The sequence below is a fragment of the Andrographis paniculata genome, unplaced genomic scaffold (assembly GCF_009805555.1).
Source record: "Andrographis paniculata isolate CXL003 unplaced genomic scaffold, ASM980555v1 Contig21END, whole genome shotgun sequence".
Lineage (NCBI taxonomy): Eukaryota > Viridiplantae > Streptophyta > Magnoliopsida > Lamiales > Acanthaceae > Andrographis > Andrographis paniculata.
The window spans coordinates 4,060,904-4,076,085 of NW_026137502.1; the positions used below are offsets into that span (position 1 = coordinate 4,060,904).

A 15,182-nucleotide genomic window follows, 5' to 3' on the forward strand; every position below is an offset into this window, starting at 1 on the left:
ATTTAATTCACAGTACCTTTTAAAAATCAAATGTAAATAAGCCCAAAGGCCTAACAAATAATCCAAAATAATTATGGAAACTATAGGCTTGTATCTACTTTATGTCTTTAAAGTCCCTCGTACTTATTAGTTGGGCTTTTGAAATACGGTCCAATTATTATCATGGTATTTTAAGAAATATCACAACTTTTTAAGGTTTTTTTTTTTATTATTATAAAATAATCAATCAAACATATATTTTTATTTCACACAATACATATTATGTTATCTAAAAGCATATAAAATTTTGATGTATTAACGTCTTTTTATACCGAATAGCATGTATTGTATAATACTATATTATATATTGTCAGTATTTTATCGATTTATTCATCATTCAAATCTATAATTTTTTTTTTCATCACAATTTATTTTCATTTTTTTAAGTAAGAAAATATCATCTTTTATTCCTTTTTACCAAAAAAATAAAATAAAATCCTATTTTTACCTTTTCTTTTTATTTTTTTAAATATCACTAGCAAAAACTCGTCTAAAGAATGTGTAGGTAGCATAAAGAGAACAGTCACTGCGTAGGCAGCTTGGACAGCAGCGGGACCTACGGTGACCTTTCCACCCACAATTATTAAAAGCACCAGGATCTCAACCCCAAATAGATCTACACCGCTGAAAACAGAAACCCCACAAAATCAACGGTGTAGATTTATCTGGTGTTCGAATCCTGGTACAAGAGAAGGCTCTAATCATCAAATCCTCTGAAGTAAAAACTGAAAAAGAAAAGTATATAGTGAGTAAAAAATGGCAAGTCTTCATCGATTACAGTCTTCCATATGATTAGATGCTTATCCTTATTCAATTGCCGGCAAATTTTTTATTTTCTTGAAAAGAAAAAAAAAAAAAAAAAAAGTCAAGCGGGGCCTATTCTCCATTGCTTCTCCTACCAGCTTCCACTGTATAAAAATGTCAGTCTTGATTTTTATTTATTTTTGTTATCTAACACTATTTTCGATTTCCTTTCCCTTTCAGCTTCACTAAACCCTTTATTTGTATTTTTTAACGTCACTGAGAGTGAAGAAATTTGGGGGAAGGCGAAAGGGGGAAGAATGGAGAACTTGTTTCAGCAATTTTGATTCAAATGCCAGAAGGGTTTCTTGTCTTGCTTGGTGTATGGTTTCTTCGAAACCCAAATTTTTATTTTTTTTGTAATTTCGTTTGGGTTTGTCTGTATTTTGTTTTACATAATGGAATATTAGTGTGGATTTTGATCTGTACATTGTGTGTGGCCAAGATCTTGCTCATTATGTGTTTTGTTGTTATGTTTCTTCACAATTTGAAATGAAAGGGGGAATTAGAACTTGAATTTAGGGTGTGCTGGAGTTAGTGATTTAATTGGGGAATTGGATGTTGTCTGTGTTTAATTTGCTTCTTGAATCTTGAATTTGGGTGCTTAAAGGTTGTTTGCTTGTGATTTTTGAGATGTTTTTGGTGTGCTTTCAAGTTGTTCTTGGTTGAATATTTTGGAGACGAGAATAATGGTTAGATTTGATGTGTTGTATACAGTTTAGAAGTTGAAAATTATGCTTTTGAGATGATGTTTTGTTTGTTTTTAGTTGTTGTTCTTGATTGAAATTTTCGGTGTAGAAAATAATTGTTAGATTTGATGTTTGGTGCAGAGTTTAGCCGTCGAAAATTATGTATTTTGAGTTGGTGTTTTTCGTGTTTTTAGTTGTTCTTGATTGAATTGTTTAGAGTGGAAAATAAAAGTTAGATCTGATGTTTGGTATTCAGTTTGGGCATAAAAATCTGTGTTTTGAGTTGTTCTTGATTGAATTACTATAGTTGAATATAATGGTTAGATTTGATGTGTTGTATAGAGAGTTTAGGCGTCGAAAATTATACTTTTGAGGGATTGCTTTTCGTGTTTTTAGTTGTTCTTGATTGAATTTTTTAAGAGTGGAAAATAATTGCTAGGTAGAGTTTGGGCGTAGTAAATTATGTTTGTAAGTTGGTGTTTTGAGTTGTTCTTGATTGAATTTTTTTGAAGTTGAAAATAATGGTTAAGTTTGATGTGCTATATAAAGTTTAGGCGTCGAAAATTATACTTTTGAGTGGATGTTTTCGTGTTTTTTGTTGTTTTTGATTGAATTTTATAGAGTGGAAAATAATAGTTAGATTTGTTGTTTGGTACAGAGTTTTAGCCTTTTAGGCGCCGAAAATTATATATATATATATTTTTTATAGTTTTCGTGTTTTGAGTTGTTCTTGATTGAATTTTTAAAAGTCGAATATAATGGTTAGATTTGATGTTTGGTATAGAGCTTAAGAGTAGAAATTATGTACAGAGTTCATGTTCCGAGTTACATATTAAATTTTTTTAGCGTGAAAAATAATAGTTAGATATGATGTTTGGTGTAGAGTTTAGGCATCGTAAACTATGTTTTTGAGTCGATGTTTTTAGTGTCGAAAATAGTGGTTAGATGTGTCAAAAAAAAAAGATTGAAATAACAAATCTAAATCTTCCTGGAAATCATTTGTCTTGCATTGTTTTATTTCTTACAGATTCATCCTTTAAGCCATTGTTATTAAACAAAGACTTCTGCAGTCAATTTGTCCGAAAGCTTCGAATAAGAAATTCTGCAAATTGGCCCGTATTCGGTATTGTTTATCTAGCTGTTGCTTTCCAAGACAAATGGTTGCATTTGCTAAGATTAGTCAATTTTCTTTGTCGTTTAATAATCGAGGCCGGTCTCTTTAGAAGTCTTCATGTCCAAATCGCGATTTACTTGTGTTGCTTATCAAAGACTGTTGTTTTTCTTTCAGTTATTCAAAAGAGGCTAGTTTGTTCATCCGACTAATAATTTTCGAACGATGAATGATATCAATAACCTTGCCGAGCATCTTAAGGATATTTATCCCGAGTACGGTGATCTCGACGCCGAAGAGGTTCTTCTAATGCAGGTATGTTAAAATCGATATTTACGGCAAAATTTTACGATATTTTTTTCTGAGGAATTTATCGATGCAACAGGAGAGCGCTTTTCTCTATATCGAACACAATAAACAGAAAGGGATCGTAGCGTCCGATTCCGGCGAAACGAGCAATAGTAGTTTCGTTTTGACGCACGAAAGCGAATCGTCGTCGTACGGCGCGAGCGTCGACCGGCAGCTGGCTTTGGATGAAGACTTTGCAAGAGCCTTGGAATTGGGTGAGGATTTCAACAATTTATACGATCGAGAACGCGACGATGCTTGTGCACCCGGTGAGATTGATATTTGCTGATTTCTTACCGTCGAAATGTCGTTTTCCTGAATTTTTTCTCGTTAAAGATTTGATCTTTTTGAATTTGAATTACGTCTTTTGCCGCTAAAGAGATGATTTCGGTGTTACCTACCGAGACAACCGCCGGTTCGACTTCGAGAGAAACCGTACGTAGGGTACGTCCCGACGCACCTCTCCGTTTTCGAGTTAACGTCCGTTATATACGTTCGCTATATGTGAATATATATATATATTGTTGTGTGTAGGTTGAGAGTCGTAACATAACGCAAGATGACATTGATCCCGACAGAATGACTTACGAGGTTGGTCGAGTAACTCGTTCGATTCGAGCATCAAGATTTCTTGTTTCGGGACATCCTTAAATCATGACATCTATCGTTTTTGTTAGGAACTTCAATCGCTCGCGGAAGCCGTCGGGAGCGAGAACAGAGGACTTACGCCCCATCTCATATCGCGTCTACCGACTTGCAAATACAAGCTCGGATTGTTCTCGAAGAAAAAGAAACGGGAAAACGATGAGTATAACTTCTCTAACCTAAACCCCGTTTTCTTACATTATTACTAAGTTATGTCTTAGTATTATCAAGATAAGTTGTAGTAATCGGACATTGGTATATACTTTCCGAAGGCTAATCCAACCGCCTAAAAGCTTAAGCTTATGGAAAAATACATCGTTAATTACATATATAATCTTTCGGTAATAATGTTTGCAATTGGATGTCTAGGTGTGTGATTTGCTATTCGAATTACAAAAATGGCGAAAAAGTTACGACTTTGCCCTGTGTTCACCGGTTCCATTACGGCTGCATCACGCCGTGGTTGCGACAAAACAAGGTATCCTCGTTTTTACCCTTTATGTCATTTTCGATTTCAAAATTAAACCGAGGCTTATAATGTGTTCTTTTTGTTTTTTTTCTCACACATTCGTTTTTTTATACAATTTTCTATATTTTATGTAAAAAAAATATTCCTTCAAATTATTTACAAAACAAACTCGGCTATGTTCTTTCTTTCTTTGATTTGCAGCAATGTCCGATTTGCCAGAAAGAGGTGCAAGACGAGTAGTTTGTCGACCCGGTCGAGCAAGAAACACACACACATATACCTACACATATATATATATATACACCCTATGATATCACTTTGCTTATCGAATTCGACAGGGATTTTAATTTGCTGCTGGAGAAAAAAACTTGTATTATAGAGACATTCGATGTAATGGTCTGTTCATCGTACTAAGTTTGAATATGGCTATGGCTTCTTGATGGCGTTTGTAAACCATAATATATATATATATATATATATGTATATGCATGAATGTGTATGCAAGTCTCCTGGATTTGTTAATGTTTGTTTTCTTTTATTGGTTTGAGAAAAAGTTTAATATTAAAATAATATTTGATGATAATATTTGATGGGATGTTTACGAGGGAAAAAATTACTGTCCTATTTTTCTATAGTTATTGTCCTTTATTTTTTTAAATATAAATTTTATATTTTTACCCTTCATTGATTTATTACTTTTAATCCCTATCATGTTAAATGTCAATTCATACAATCATCTAATCATCTAATTGGAGGAAGGGAGTATAATTTTTTTGGAATGTAAAATAGTAAAAAACTAAAAATTTTAGGATATTTCTAACTCAATTGTATCGATTCAAAATTTGGGCCTCTTACCAAAGAATGGGCCTTTACAGCCCTATAAGCCATAATTTTCTTTTTCTTAAATTAAAATTTACTTTTAATTTTTATTCCATAAAATTACACCCAAATTATTATTTTTTAATATATATAAAATATTACATCTAACAACTATTTTTACTTCAATTTTCCGTACTAAACAAATAAATCAATCTATAATTTGAATCGAGCTCCATCCCGACGGCCTGGACACATTGCCTCTACCTTTCTCGACGAGCTCTCTCATTCTCACAACCTCGTCCCATTTCTCTACGCCGGCATACAAGTTCGACGACAAAACATAGTCGACACCATTACATGGATCGACCTCAAGAATCTTGTCCGAAGCGATTTTCGCCAAAACGGTATCGCCGTAAAGATTACAAGCGCTTAGCAACATCCTCCACACGACAACATCGGAAGACACCGGAATGCTCCTCGCAACCTCGTACGCCTTACAAAGATCACCCGCCCGACATAAAAGATCGACCACGCAACCATAATGCGCCATCTCCGGCACCAATCCATATATCTTCCGCATATCGTCGAAAAACGACAATCCCTTTTCCACCAAACCCGAATGCGCGCAAGCAAGTAGCACGCCGACAAACGTTCCGTGGATCGGTTTCACGCCGTTTCTCAGCATCTCCGAGAATAAATTCAAAGCTCGATCCGGGTCTCCGTTTACGGCAACGCCGCAAATGATGGCGGTCCAAGAAACGGGATCCAGTCGTTTCATACCACGAAATACCGCCAAAGCTTTTTCGACTGAACCGCATTTGGAGTACATATCGACAAGAGCATTCTCGACATAGATATCCGTTTCGATTTTACTACGCGTTAAATAATCGTGCACCGCATCGCCTAAGTCGAGTCTTCCCAAACGCGCGCAAGCTGAAAGCACGGTGGCTATAGTTACTCGATCGGGATTGATCTTCGCCGCCACCATCTCGTCGAAAAGAGTAACGGCGTCCTCGTACCGATTCGATTGTGCGTACCCGGCGATCATACAAGTCCACGTAACGACGTCCCGTTCGACCGTCTCATCGAAGAGCTTCTTCGCCAAAGAAATGTCGCCCGATTTTGCGGCCGCGGCGATCATTGCGTTCCAAGAAACGACGTTCTTTTTACCCATTCTTTCAAATATGTTCCAAGCCGATCCAACTGAGCCGCGCTTTCCATACACGTCGATCAATGTGTTTCCTAAAAACACGTCGATTTCGACGCCGTTATCCTCGATATATTCCATCATCGACTCTACGAGCTTCGTTTCACCGACGTGTACGCAAGCTAAAACAACTTTCACCATAGTTACGGCATCCGCCTTCACGTTTTCGACTCTCATTGCGTCGAAAACACCCAAAACGTCGTCGTAATTTCCGCATTGACTATACGAGCAGATCAAAGAGTTCCAGGAGACCAAATCTCTTTCAGACATTTCGTCGAACACCTTTCTTGCGAAGCCCAATTCGCCGCAGAAACCATACATATGAATCAAAGCATTGCAGGCGTAGAGATACGATCCGAATCCCATCTTCAAGACATGAACATGAATTCTCTTTCCATACAAAATGTTAGGAATTTTAGCGCAAGCTTTGCACACAAATATGAACGTAAGATTATTACCTCGCAATCCTCTTTGACGCATTTCGTCGAACAGGTGGAGAGCGTCCTCAGGTCTGTCGCTTTGGGAAAGCCCTCGTATCATGTGATTCCAGATTGGTAACGAAGGATTGCATATTTTGGAGAAAGCTAACATGGATTTTTGCAGAGACGATTCGGAGAGGGCGTAGTGTTTGATGACCTCCGCCATGGAATTTGAATTGCTGCACTGGTGGGATCTGATCAAACGCCCGTGGAGTTCTTTGATCCTGTAATTCGAAATTGGATCTCGCGCCGCCGTATTCACGGCGGCGGCGCGGTGGCGAGTGACGGATCTGCGTAGCTCCGACAGTGGTCGTCCGGACATCGACGGCACTCGGTGGCAGCACGACGGGCGTGTCTGCTATCAGATTGTACCTTCTGCATTACCGGCTTGTACGTTGGCTGCTTATTATTGTTAAGTATAATAAAATATTCTTCAAATATAAATTTAGTGATAAATATTTCATTCAAATGTAAATTAGGGTTTTAATTGTTCGTAAATTTGTAATTTCAGTTTTTTACTACGTCATTTTTAATAAAATTATGCTATTTATTACTTATATTTAAATTGAAATTCAATATTAAATTATTTTAAAGCCTGTAGTTTGTATTTTATAAGTTTATGCCATTTTAGCATGTGTATTGAAATATTGGATTTTTTTTTTGTAATTTCACAAATTTTTTAATTAAAATATTAGATTAAAGGACAATTTTTTTGTGGATCAAGGATTTTTGAATAATTTTCTTTTAAATATTAGTATTACATAAAAAAAAAGAAGTAAAATTAAAATATAAGACAAAAATAAAAGAAAACAATAAAGCAATAAATTAAATGAATTTTCCTAAATGATTCATTCTATATATACATTATTTCATTTTCCTAATGCCTTTTTTTAAGCACGCCAAACAACTTTTTGCATGCCCTATAGAGGTCCATATTGCTAATCAATAGGCCTTGGCTTTCCTACTTACAATAATTTAATTATTTTCTATGCACATTATTTTGGGAAACAAAATTTCTATCTTGGAACTAGTCTTAATTAAATTAATTATAAAAATTTCACAAATTTCATCCATATTTTTTTAAAAAAAAATTACATGGGTCTATCCTATAGTACTTATTTGGCGGACACGCAAATTCCGACGAGCCATAGGCACCACATATGCAGCTCCAGCGCCGAAGAATTAATTATGCTGAAGAAAATGAGATACGGGATGATTTTTATACAAATTTAATTATAAGACTAAAATGATAAGATTAAGAAATTTTTTAAAAAAAATTATGAAAAATATATATAAATAAGAAAACCAAAATTGAAATTTAAAAAAGGAAAAAAAAAAACTATTCAAGACACATTATATTACAATGGATTTTATAGTAACCATGGTAGTAAAAATCATTTAAATTTATAAAATTGAGATTAGTTAATTTGATGAAAAATGAATATGTTTCAAATATAATCGCTTTGTTCTTTCAAGATTTTTTTTTTCGGCACATTTTCAAAAAAAAAAAAAATTAATACATTATACACATTTATTATTTTTATATTTATTATACAATTATCTGTATTTTACATTAAAAAAAAAAATTCAATAAACTCACAAAACAGACACACTATATATAGAAAATTAAAATTAATTAATTAAACAAACAATAAGATTGAAATTGATTGTTTTCTACTCCATTTCTTATTTTAATTTTCTTAGCTATCAAGATAATATATAATTGACGAGTTTGGTAAATTTTGACATTTATTTTTATTTATTTATTTCAAGTTTAAGTGTGTGACCATACATTTATAAATAATAGATGATTATTTAATTAAATAGTAGAATAAAAATAGGGATAATTTAAGCATGCCCATACCATATTATTTAAGTTTTATAAGTTAATGTGTCAATTTCAATTTCTTACACGTAACCAATTTCTAGAAAAATTAAAAAAGGGTATATTTTGAATGAATTTTGAAATTTTAAATAACGTATGAGAATAGGTAATATATTAATTTTCGAATTAATAATTGGGGAAGGTATTATTTATTTATTTATTTATTTTGATAATTGAATAATCAATTATATTTACATTATTACTAGTGCATATACATAACGACCACAAGTGTACCTGTCCAATTAAACATATCATGTGTCATCGGATAAACATTGTAACAATTATTAATTAATTATGATTGATTTCTTTTATTTTTGGATTATTTTGGTATTAATATATGTACAGTGACGGAACCGGCAGTAGTTTTTTTTATTCATGGTACATTTTGACAAAAATAAAAAAAAATTGAAAAATTTAAATATTTTAGAAAAAATTTCAACAAAATTACGTAAGATTTAATATTTTTTTACCAATAAAATAAAATTTAAAGACTAAAAGTATAATTTATGATTTTTTACATTATAATATAAAAAATTAAGAAAAACAAATTACTATAAAATATATAATTTTATTATTTTTTACATAAAAAATACATATATTTTAAGGACTGAGGTTCAATTGATCCCCTAGCCCCAATGTAGTTCCACCTATGTATATATATAATAATTTCGGTCAACCATAATATTTTTATTTTCCTACAAAATTATATATCACTAAAATTTAATTCCATTAATATTATTATTACTTTAGTGTCTATCTTGGTATATTAAGAAATGTATATTAAATTTAAAACTATTATATTTTAATAATAATTGATGATAATTTTTTTAATATCGACTTCTAATCAAAAGGTTGAAGGGTTTGTCACTAGATTACACTATAATTTCCTATAATATATATAAAAAAATGTCAAAAAAAAATAGTTACATATGATTCGAACGAAGAGAATATATATTTTATTTTAGTTTTAATCTATATAAAAATAAAATCAAAATATAGTAGTATATATCTTTAAAAACATTTATTCAATTACCCCATATAAGTTGAATAAAATAATTCAATTTTATTGTAGTCTGTTTGATCAAAATTTAATGATTATTCAATTATTAATGATAATAATGCCATTTCAACAAGGGATTTGTTTGGATATACTTTGAGATATGGTTCTTTATATATATGTAATAGAATTTTTTTAATTATTTGAAATGAACTTTTGATATTGTTGGTATATATTGTATAAGTCAATATTTATATTAATAATAATAACTAACTATAGTTAAAAAAAAGAATGCATACTTATTTTTCCAACCATAAACATGGTTACTCATACAACTGGGTAAACCCCCGATCGAACCTAACATCCTGCAAATTAGGTCCGACGGAAAAGACGTGTGGCAGATGACCTGAGGCATCGGGAGTTTAAACATATGACCTCATAGGTCATGTGTCCAACTCCACGCTATCAAGTCATCCCTTACGGACTACTCATACCTAATTTGTACAATATATATATAACCTATATATAATATCTCCAACATTTTTATATTTTGTCTAATTATATATAGTCTGTGACTTATTTTTTTAAAAAAAAAATATATCTATAACATATTCGAAAAATAGCAGTTATAAATTTACACGTAATAAATATATATTCCTTCATTTTAATTTGAAATTATAAATTTACTTTAGATGCGAGATTTAAAAAATAATAACATTGTAATTGTAATAATTAGTTAAAAATAATGTAAAAATAATTTTGCTTTTGCTTTTGAGTGTAAAATAATAATTTGATAATAAAATAAGATATTTTAAAATTATTATTCTCTCTGTCATCCAATTATGTACTCATTTTACGGATACGAATAAAAAGAAAATAAGATATAAATAATTTTTTTTTATTTTTTAGGGTAAAATAAAACTAGAAAAATAATAATAATTTTTTCCTTAGAAAAATAAGAATAAATTTATAGGGAAAAAAAAAAGAGAGAAAAATGTTAATAAATTTAGATATAATTTTGGAATTATACAATACAAAATAAGAATATGAATGTACATATATAAATATATAATAAAACAAAATAAGTCAGCGATAACCATCCACAACACAAGGAAAGTGGTGTGGTGATCGTGTAGGGCAGGTCCAATGGACCATCCTCCTATATAACCAATCACTCCACGGCACTTCATTTCACTTCTCCAACAAATACAATTAATTAAATAAATAAATAATTATTCATAATGGCTCCTTCTTACAAATCCGCCGGCGCCGTCAGGCCGTCCCTAATTTTCTCCGACGTTGTCTCCGTCTGCTGCGCCTTAGGTTTCGTAGCCGTGCTGCTGCTGATCGGCGGCGCCAGAACCGAGGTGGCGGCCGGAACAATTACAGTCACGGCGGCGCAGCAACGGCGGTGCGAGGAAATATATGTGGTCGGAGAAGGCGAGACACTAAACACAATAAGTGAGAAATGCGGCGATCCGTACATCGTCGAGAGGAATCCCCATATTCACGACCCCGACGATGTCTTCCCCGGCCTCGTCATTAAGATTCTGCCGCCGCCACTGTAGCCGCCGCCGCCGCCACCGCCTGCTGTCGGAATTGTACTCCAACCTAATTAAGTTCACAGACACAACGTACTCACAGATACATACATATATATATATATGTATGCATGTATATACCTGTGTGTTTGTATAGATACATACTCATGCTTTTGGTAATTAATCTATTTATTTTTTGTCATTTTGATCCGGTTGAAATCAATCTTTTTAGGGTGTGTTTATCTGAGAGATTTTGATTTTTTAGTTTTGATTTTGAATAATAAAATTTTGAATTGAAATAGTTATTTGATGTGATATAAATATATATTAATGTTATATTTTGAATGTAAAATTAAATTTTAATGTAATAAAATAAATAAAAATTGAATGTTTGATTAGATGATTTTGAACAGAAAATAAAGTTATAATTGTAAAATCAGTTATAAAATCTTAAGAGTAAACAAAGCCTTATTTTTGTTAGATATTGTACATAACTGAAAAAAACAACTGATACAATTTATATATTTTACAAAATTATTATTTCATTTATTTTTTTGAATGAGTAACTTTGATTTTTCATTGTTCTATTGTATTACTATGTATAACTTGTATTTTTGGTTCTTATTGAGGAATATATATATAAATTTTTATTTTTTTATTTTTTAAATGTATCCCTAAACCCTGAATATTTATATTCAACATAAAAGTCATATTCATCCAAATATTTGTATTTATCCAAATATTCGAAGTAGCTAATTGCATTTATATGTATAGTACTAAATAAATATTAACTAATTAACTATAAAAGTAGTTTTTATTTACCATATAAACTACAAATTAAATAATAATAATTTCTAAATTAAACACTAATCCAACTACCTAAACTTAAATCAATACCGTGTTACTTACTTTTAATCAACACAGTAACCCATGGCTATGTTTTCCATTTTAATTGATTGTGATGATGTAACCTATAAGTTTGTTAAAGTTATATAGAATTGGAATTTTAAAGTTAGTCATACAATTTTTAGATTAAAATAGAATGAGTATAAAAAAAATATATGAAATCCATTAGTAATATTTATGTAAATAATAAAAAAATAAAAATAGTAATAGGTATAGATAAAGAATGAATTGGGTGTGTTTACTTGAAAAATTTTAGGTCTGATGTTACTATTCTAAACTTTTTTTTTTTTTCCTCCCAAATAATCAAATAAAAAACTTAAAAGAACAAAACTAAGTTCGAAAATAAGCCAATATTTCATCAATGTATTACAACTTACAGAATTTTGCCAGTTTTCTTTCACCAGAGTCCCCACAAGAAACCCGATTTCGCCGGATAAATATATCGATTCCTAAGCAAACACGACATCGGATCGCAAGACATACTTGATGCCCTTATCGACAGTCCGAGCTTCGTGCAGCATGCACTTACTGCCATGGATGTGAACAAGGGCCATCCCTTCAGCAGGGGGTACCTATACGGAATTCATTCGACAAAAGGCCAAAGTGTTCAAAATCAATTAAATCGAATAATCGAAGCTCTAGGGATTTAAAAAAATACGATAAGGGGATTGAACCTCAGCTACAAGAGCATTCCTAGGGCCATAAAACACAGTCTCTCCCCCAACTAGCGCCTCCAAAGTCTCTCGCGTGTCATTATCCTTTTTAGACCTTGTTTTCGATTTACCAGGAATGCCGCTTAGGTAGATCAATAAAGTGTAGAGCGTTCGCTTTCCATCTCCAAGATCGACGCTTTCGTCAATATGTGGTCCAAAATACTGCCCCGCCGTGTACCTATAATGTAAATTGTTCGTTACAACTTAGAACCCGTCAATAACATAAAGATAAATTGCACATTGCCCTTTTGGGTTTATTATAAATGCACAAAATATCCCGTATTTCATTTATTGCATGAAATATCTTTGTGTCAAATTAAATTATACACAAAACATCATCTCCATCCAAAGTAGTGTTATACACATCAAAGAAGTGAAATGTTTTAAATAATAATTAAATAAAGAATTGATTAACTCTTTATTTCATAATATATTTTTTTCCAAATTAGATCATAGTTCGTCTCAAAAGAACTGTAAAACACTTCTATAATTAGGCATGTATTTATAACCAATATAATCTTTGGATGGAGAAGGTATTTTTATGCATACTTTAATATTATACAAGAAGATTTTACGCAATAAATAAAACACAAGGTATATATGCATTTGCAACAGGTATTATAATGTAATTATGGATCTTAAAGTAGCTATATAATTATGATCAATCACTAATGCCAGTTACCTGTAGAATCTTATGTTGGGATTCAATCCAACTGCAACTTTGCCTCGAATCTTAAAGTCGGAGAAGAGTTTTTTAAGTCCAGCCTGCCATATTGCTTCAGCAAGGACAGGATCACAGACAGATATTCGATCATTGTCTCTGTAAGCTTCTCCCTTGGTTGGACCAAGACTTCCTTGGTGAGCAAAACCAATTGATTCAGCAGCATCTATAAATGCTTTCGATTCAGCTGGTGTAAAATAGTTCTGGATCTGAATGCCTTAACCAAAACACAGAAAGAGCAATGGCAATCATTCTTGAACAAATTTGGAAGCATAAAAATTAAAAAGGTTAACCTAGATGCATTTGTATGCTCAAGAACAATTCAAGCTCCAATTTCGTCAAACGCTAAACAACGAAGCCACTGATTCACTAGCGTCGAACAATTTTGAAGCACATATCAATCAATAGCTATACATAAACTAATTGTTAAGAGATCAACTATGTAACACTAATCTTGACTAGTTGCAGATTAAACAGAACGATGAAATTTGATAATAAAGGGGGGAAACATAAAACCCTATTTTGTGTATCAAAATACATTTCGAAATCAAACTGAAATCTATAATTCATCCATCGCAACAAGTATTAATCCTCTCGGAGTAAAAAGGATAATCCAGACCGACCAATCATCAATCAAACTAGTAAAACAAAAAGAATCCGACAAATTATATCGAAGCAAATCACAAACCAGAACAAAAAACTCACAGTAATCAAATCGTCGTCTTTAAGGCGTGTGGATAGAAGATTTGGCTTCTGCTTTATGACCGGCCACACCCTCTCCGTCTCCGTCTTCGCCTTCTTAGCAGTCGCTCCTCTTTTCCTGTCGCCCATTTTTCTTGCAGTTTCTGCTTTCCCAACAGATTCATTGATTTTCATTATCTAGTTTCTATTGGGTTAATTGGGCCTTAAACCGTCATTCTTGGCCCAATAGAAACTATTGCATATTTGACTATTTATTAAAAAAAATAATTAAAAATTAAAAAATATTAAATTAAATATCTATTTTTTATTTTTTATTTTATACTGTTGTAACTGTTTCAATATTTTTGCTTGTTACAAGGTTTGTTTATTTTTGAGCAAAAATTATTTTTGTCTCGTTCCATATTATAATTATCACTTTTAGTGTCATTAAAAAAAATTTATTAATTTTGGTCTCATTCAAATGAAAATTTATCAATTTTAGTCCCAAGAAGGGACTGAACTGAACACGATCGTTTTGACTTGAACACGACCGTGTTGGATGACTCAAAATGTGACTGGACGTCCCAGGCGCAGCCAACACAGCCGTGTTAGTCTCAACACGGCCGTGTTAGTTACCCTGCACTTCTAAATACGGTTGTATTCCTGTCCGTGTTCTGAACATGGTCATATTCTCAACACAACCATGTTCTTGTCCATGTTCTTAACACAGCCATGTTTTTAGTCATGTTCACGACCATATTTTTAATATAATTATATTGTAGATCATATTTATTATTATTTTTACTTTTTGGTTAAAATTATTTGATATATATATTTATAATTCAACAAAAATATTTTTTACAATTAGTTCATAATATAAAAAATAATTAATTTTTAATATTTTAAAAATATATAAAAACAATAATATATTAATATAAAAAATATTTTACAATTAAACATTTTTTTGATATTATTTTACGAATAAATAATACTCCCTCCGTCCATTTTCTAATATCTTATTTGATATTTACACGTATTTTTAAGCAATTAGGATTTTTGTTATAAAATAATAAATTTGTCCTTAATCTTGTGTATAGAAAATGAAATAGTAAATATAGTAAGGGTAAAAGA

At 31.7% G+C, this 15,182-nt stretch overlaps 4 protein-coding genes across 7 annotated transcripts; 2 read left to right on the plus strand and 2 right to left on the minus strand.

The window, feature by feature from the left end:
* Positions 1-885: 885 nt before the first annotated feature.
* On the plus strand, positions 886-4,628 carry LOC127244711 (E3 ubiquitin ligase BIG BROTHER-related-like). Of its 3 annotated transcripts, none has more exons than XM_051265188.1 (9): positions 886-959; positions 1,072-1,162; positions 2,818-2,955; positions 3,026-3,257; positions 3,368-3,432; positions 3,523-3,579; positions 3,666-3,796; positions 4,003-4,111; positions 4,304-4,628. In XM_051265188.1, exons 3-9 carry the CDS (start codon positions 2,866-2,868, stop codon positions 4,340-4,342), a joined length of 723 nt encoding a protein of 240 aa, XP_051121145.1. In that variant the 5' UTR covers positions 886-959; positions 1,072-1,162; positions 2,818-2,865; the 3' UTR covers positions 4,343-4,628. The 3 variants fall into 3 exon arrangements, with proteins under 3 accessions (XP_051121145.1, XP_051121147.1, XP_051121144.1); XM_051265190.1 differs by lacking the exon at positions 886-959 and adding an exon at positions 2,557-2,652 and having other exon boundaries at positions 977-1,162; XM_051265187.1 differs by lacking the exon at positions 886-959 and having other exon boundaries at positions 977-1,162.
* A 404-nt stretch (positions 4,629-5,032) lies between these two features.
* On the minus strand, positions 5,033-7,000 carry LOC127244748 (pentatricopeptide repeat-containing protein At2g22410, mitochondrial-like). The gene has a single exon (XM_051265229.1). The coding sequence runs from the start codon at positions 6,927-6,929 to the stop codon at positions 5,130-5,132; it is 1,800 nt and encodes a 599-aa protein (XP_051121186.1). The 5' UTR covers positions 6,930-7,000; the 3' UTR covers positions 5,033-5,129.
* A 3,467-nt stretch (positions 7,001-10,467) lies between these two features.
* LOC127245153 (uncharacterized) lies at positions 10,468-14,216 on the minus strand. 2 transcript variants are annotated; one of them, XR_007837400.1, is made up of 5 exons: positions 14,076-14,216; positions 13,332-13,579; positions 12,611-12,827; positions 12,314-12,508; positions 10,468-11,100 (listed from the first exon to the last, which is right to left on the minus strand). XR_007837400.1 is itself a non-coding variant. In XM_051265892.1 (4 exons), exons 1-4 carry the CDS (start codon positions 14,199-14,201, stop codon positions 12,386-12,388), a joined length of 714 nt encoding a protein of 237 aa, XP_051121849.1. In that variant the 5' UTR covers positions 14,202-14,216; the 3' UTR covers positions 10,468-12,385. The 2 variants fall into 2 exon arrangements, 1 of the variants encoding a protein (XP_051121849.1); XM_051265892.1 differs by having other exon boundaries at positions 10,468-12,508.
* On the plus strand, positions 10,731-11,057 carry LOC127245154 (uncharacterized). The gene has a single exon (XM_051265893.1). The coding sequence runs from the start codon at positions 10,731-10,733 to the stop codon at positions 11,055-11,057; it is 327 nt and encodes a 108-aa protein (XP_051121850.1).
* Positions 14,217-15,182: the final 966 nt, after the last annotated feature.

Excerpts from the sequence above, each read along its gene's own strand:
- LOC127244711 (XM_051265188.1), top strand. The coding sequence starts at position 2,866 with ATGAATGATATCAATAACCTTGCCGAGCATCTTAAGGATATTTATCCC. Across the intron at positions 2,956-3,025 it reads AAGAGGTTCTTCTAATGCAG|GAGAGCGCTTTTCTCTATAT; the intron begins GTATGTTAAAAT and ends TCGATGCAACAG. Across the intron at positions 3,580-3,665 it reads CCGACAGAATGACTTACGAG|GAACTTCAATCGCTCGCGGA; the intron begins GTTGGTCGAGTA and ends CGTTTTTGTTAG.
- LOC127244748 (XM_051265229.1), bottom strand. The coding sequence starts at position 6,929 with ATGTCCGGACGACCACTGTCGGAGCTACGCAGATCCGTCACTCGCCAC.
- LOC127245153 (XM_051265892.1), bottom strand. The coding sequence starts at position 14,201 with ATGGGCGACAGGAAAAGAGGAGCGACTGCTAAGAAGGCGAAGACGGAG. Across the intron at positions 13,580-14,075 it reads AAGACGACGATTTGATTACT|ATCCAGAACTATTTTACACC; the intron begins GTGAGTTTTTTG and ends TAAGGCATTCAG. Across the intron at positions 12,828-13,331 it reads CCCAACATAAGATTCTACAG|GTACACGGCGGGGCAGTATT; the intron begins GTAACTGGCATT and ends TTTACATTATAG.
- LOC127245154 (XM_051265893.1), top strand. The coding sequence starts at position 10,731 with ATGGCTCCTTCTTACAAATCCGCCGGCGCCGTCAGGCCGTCCCTAATT.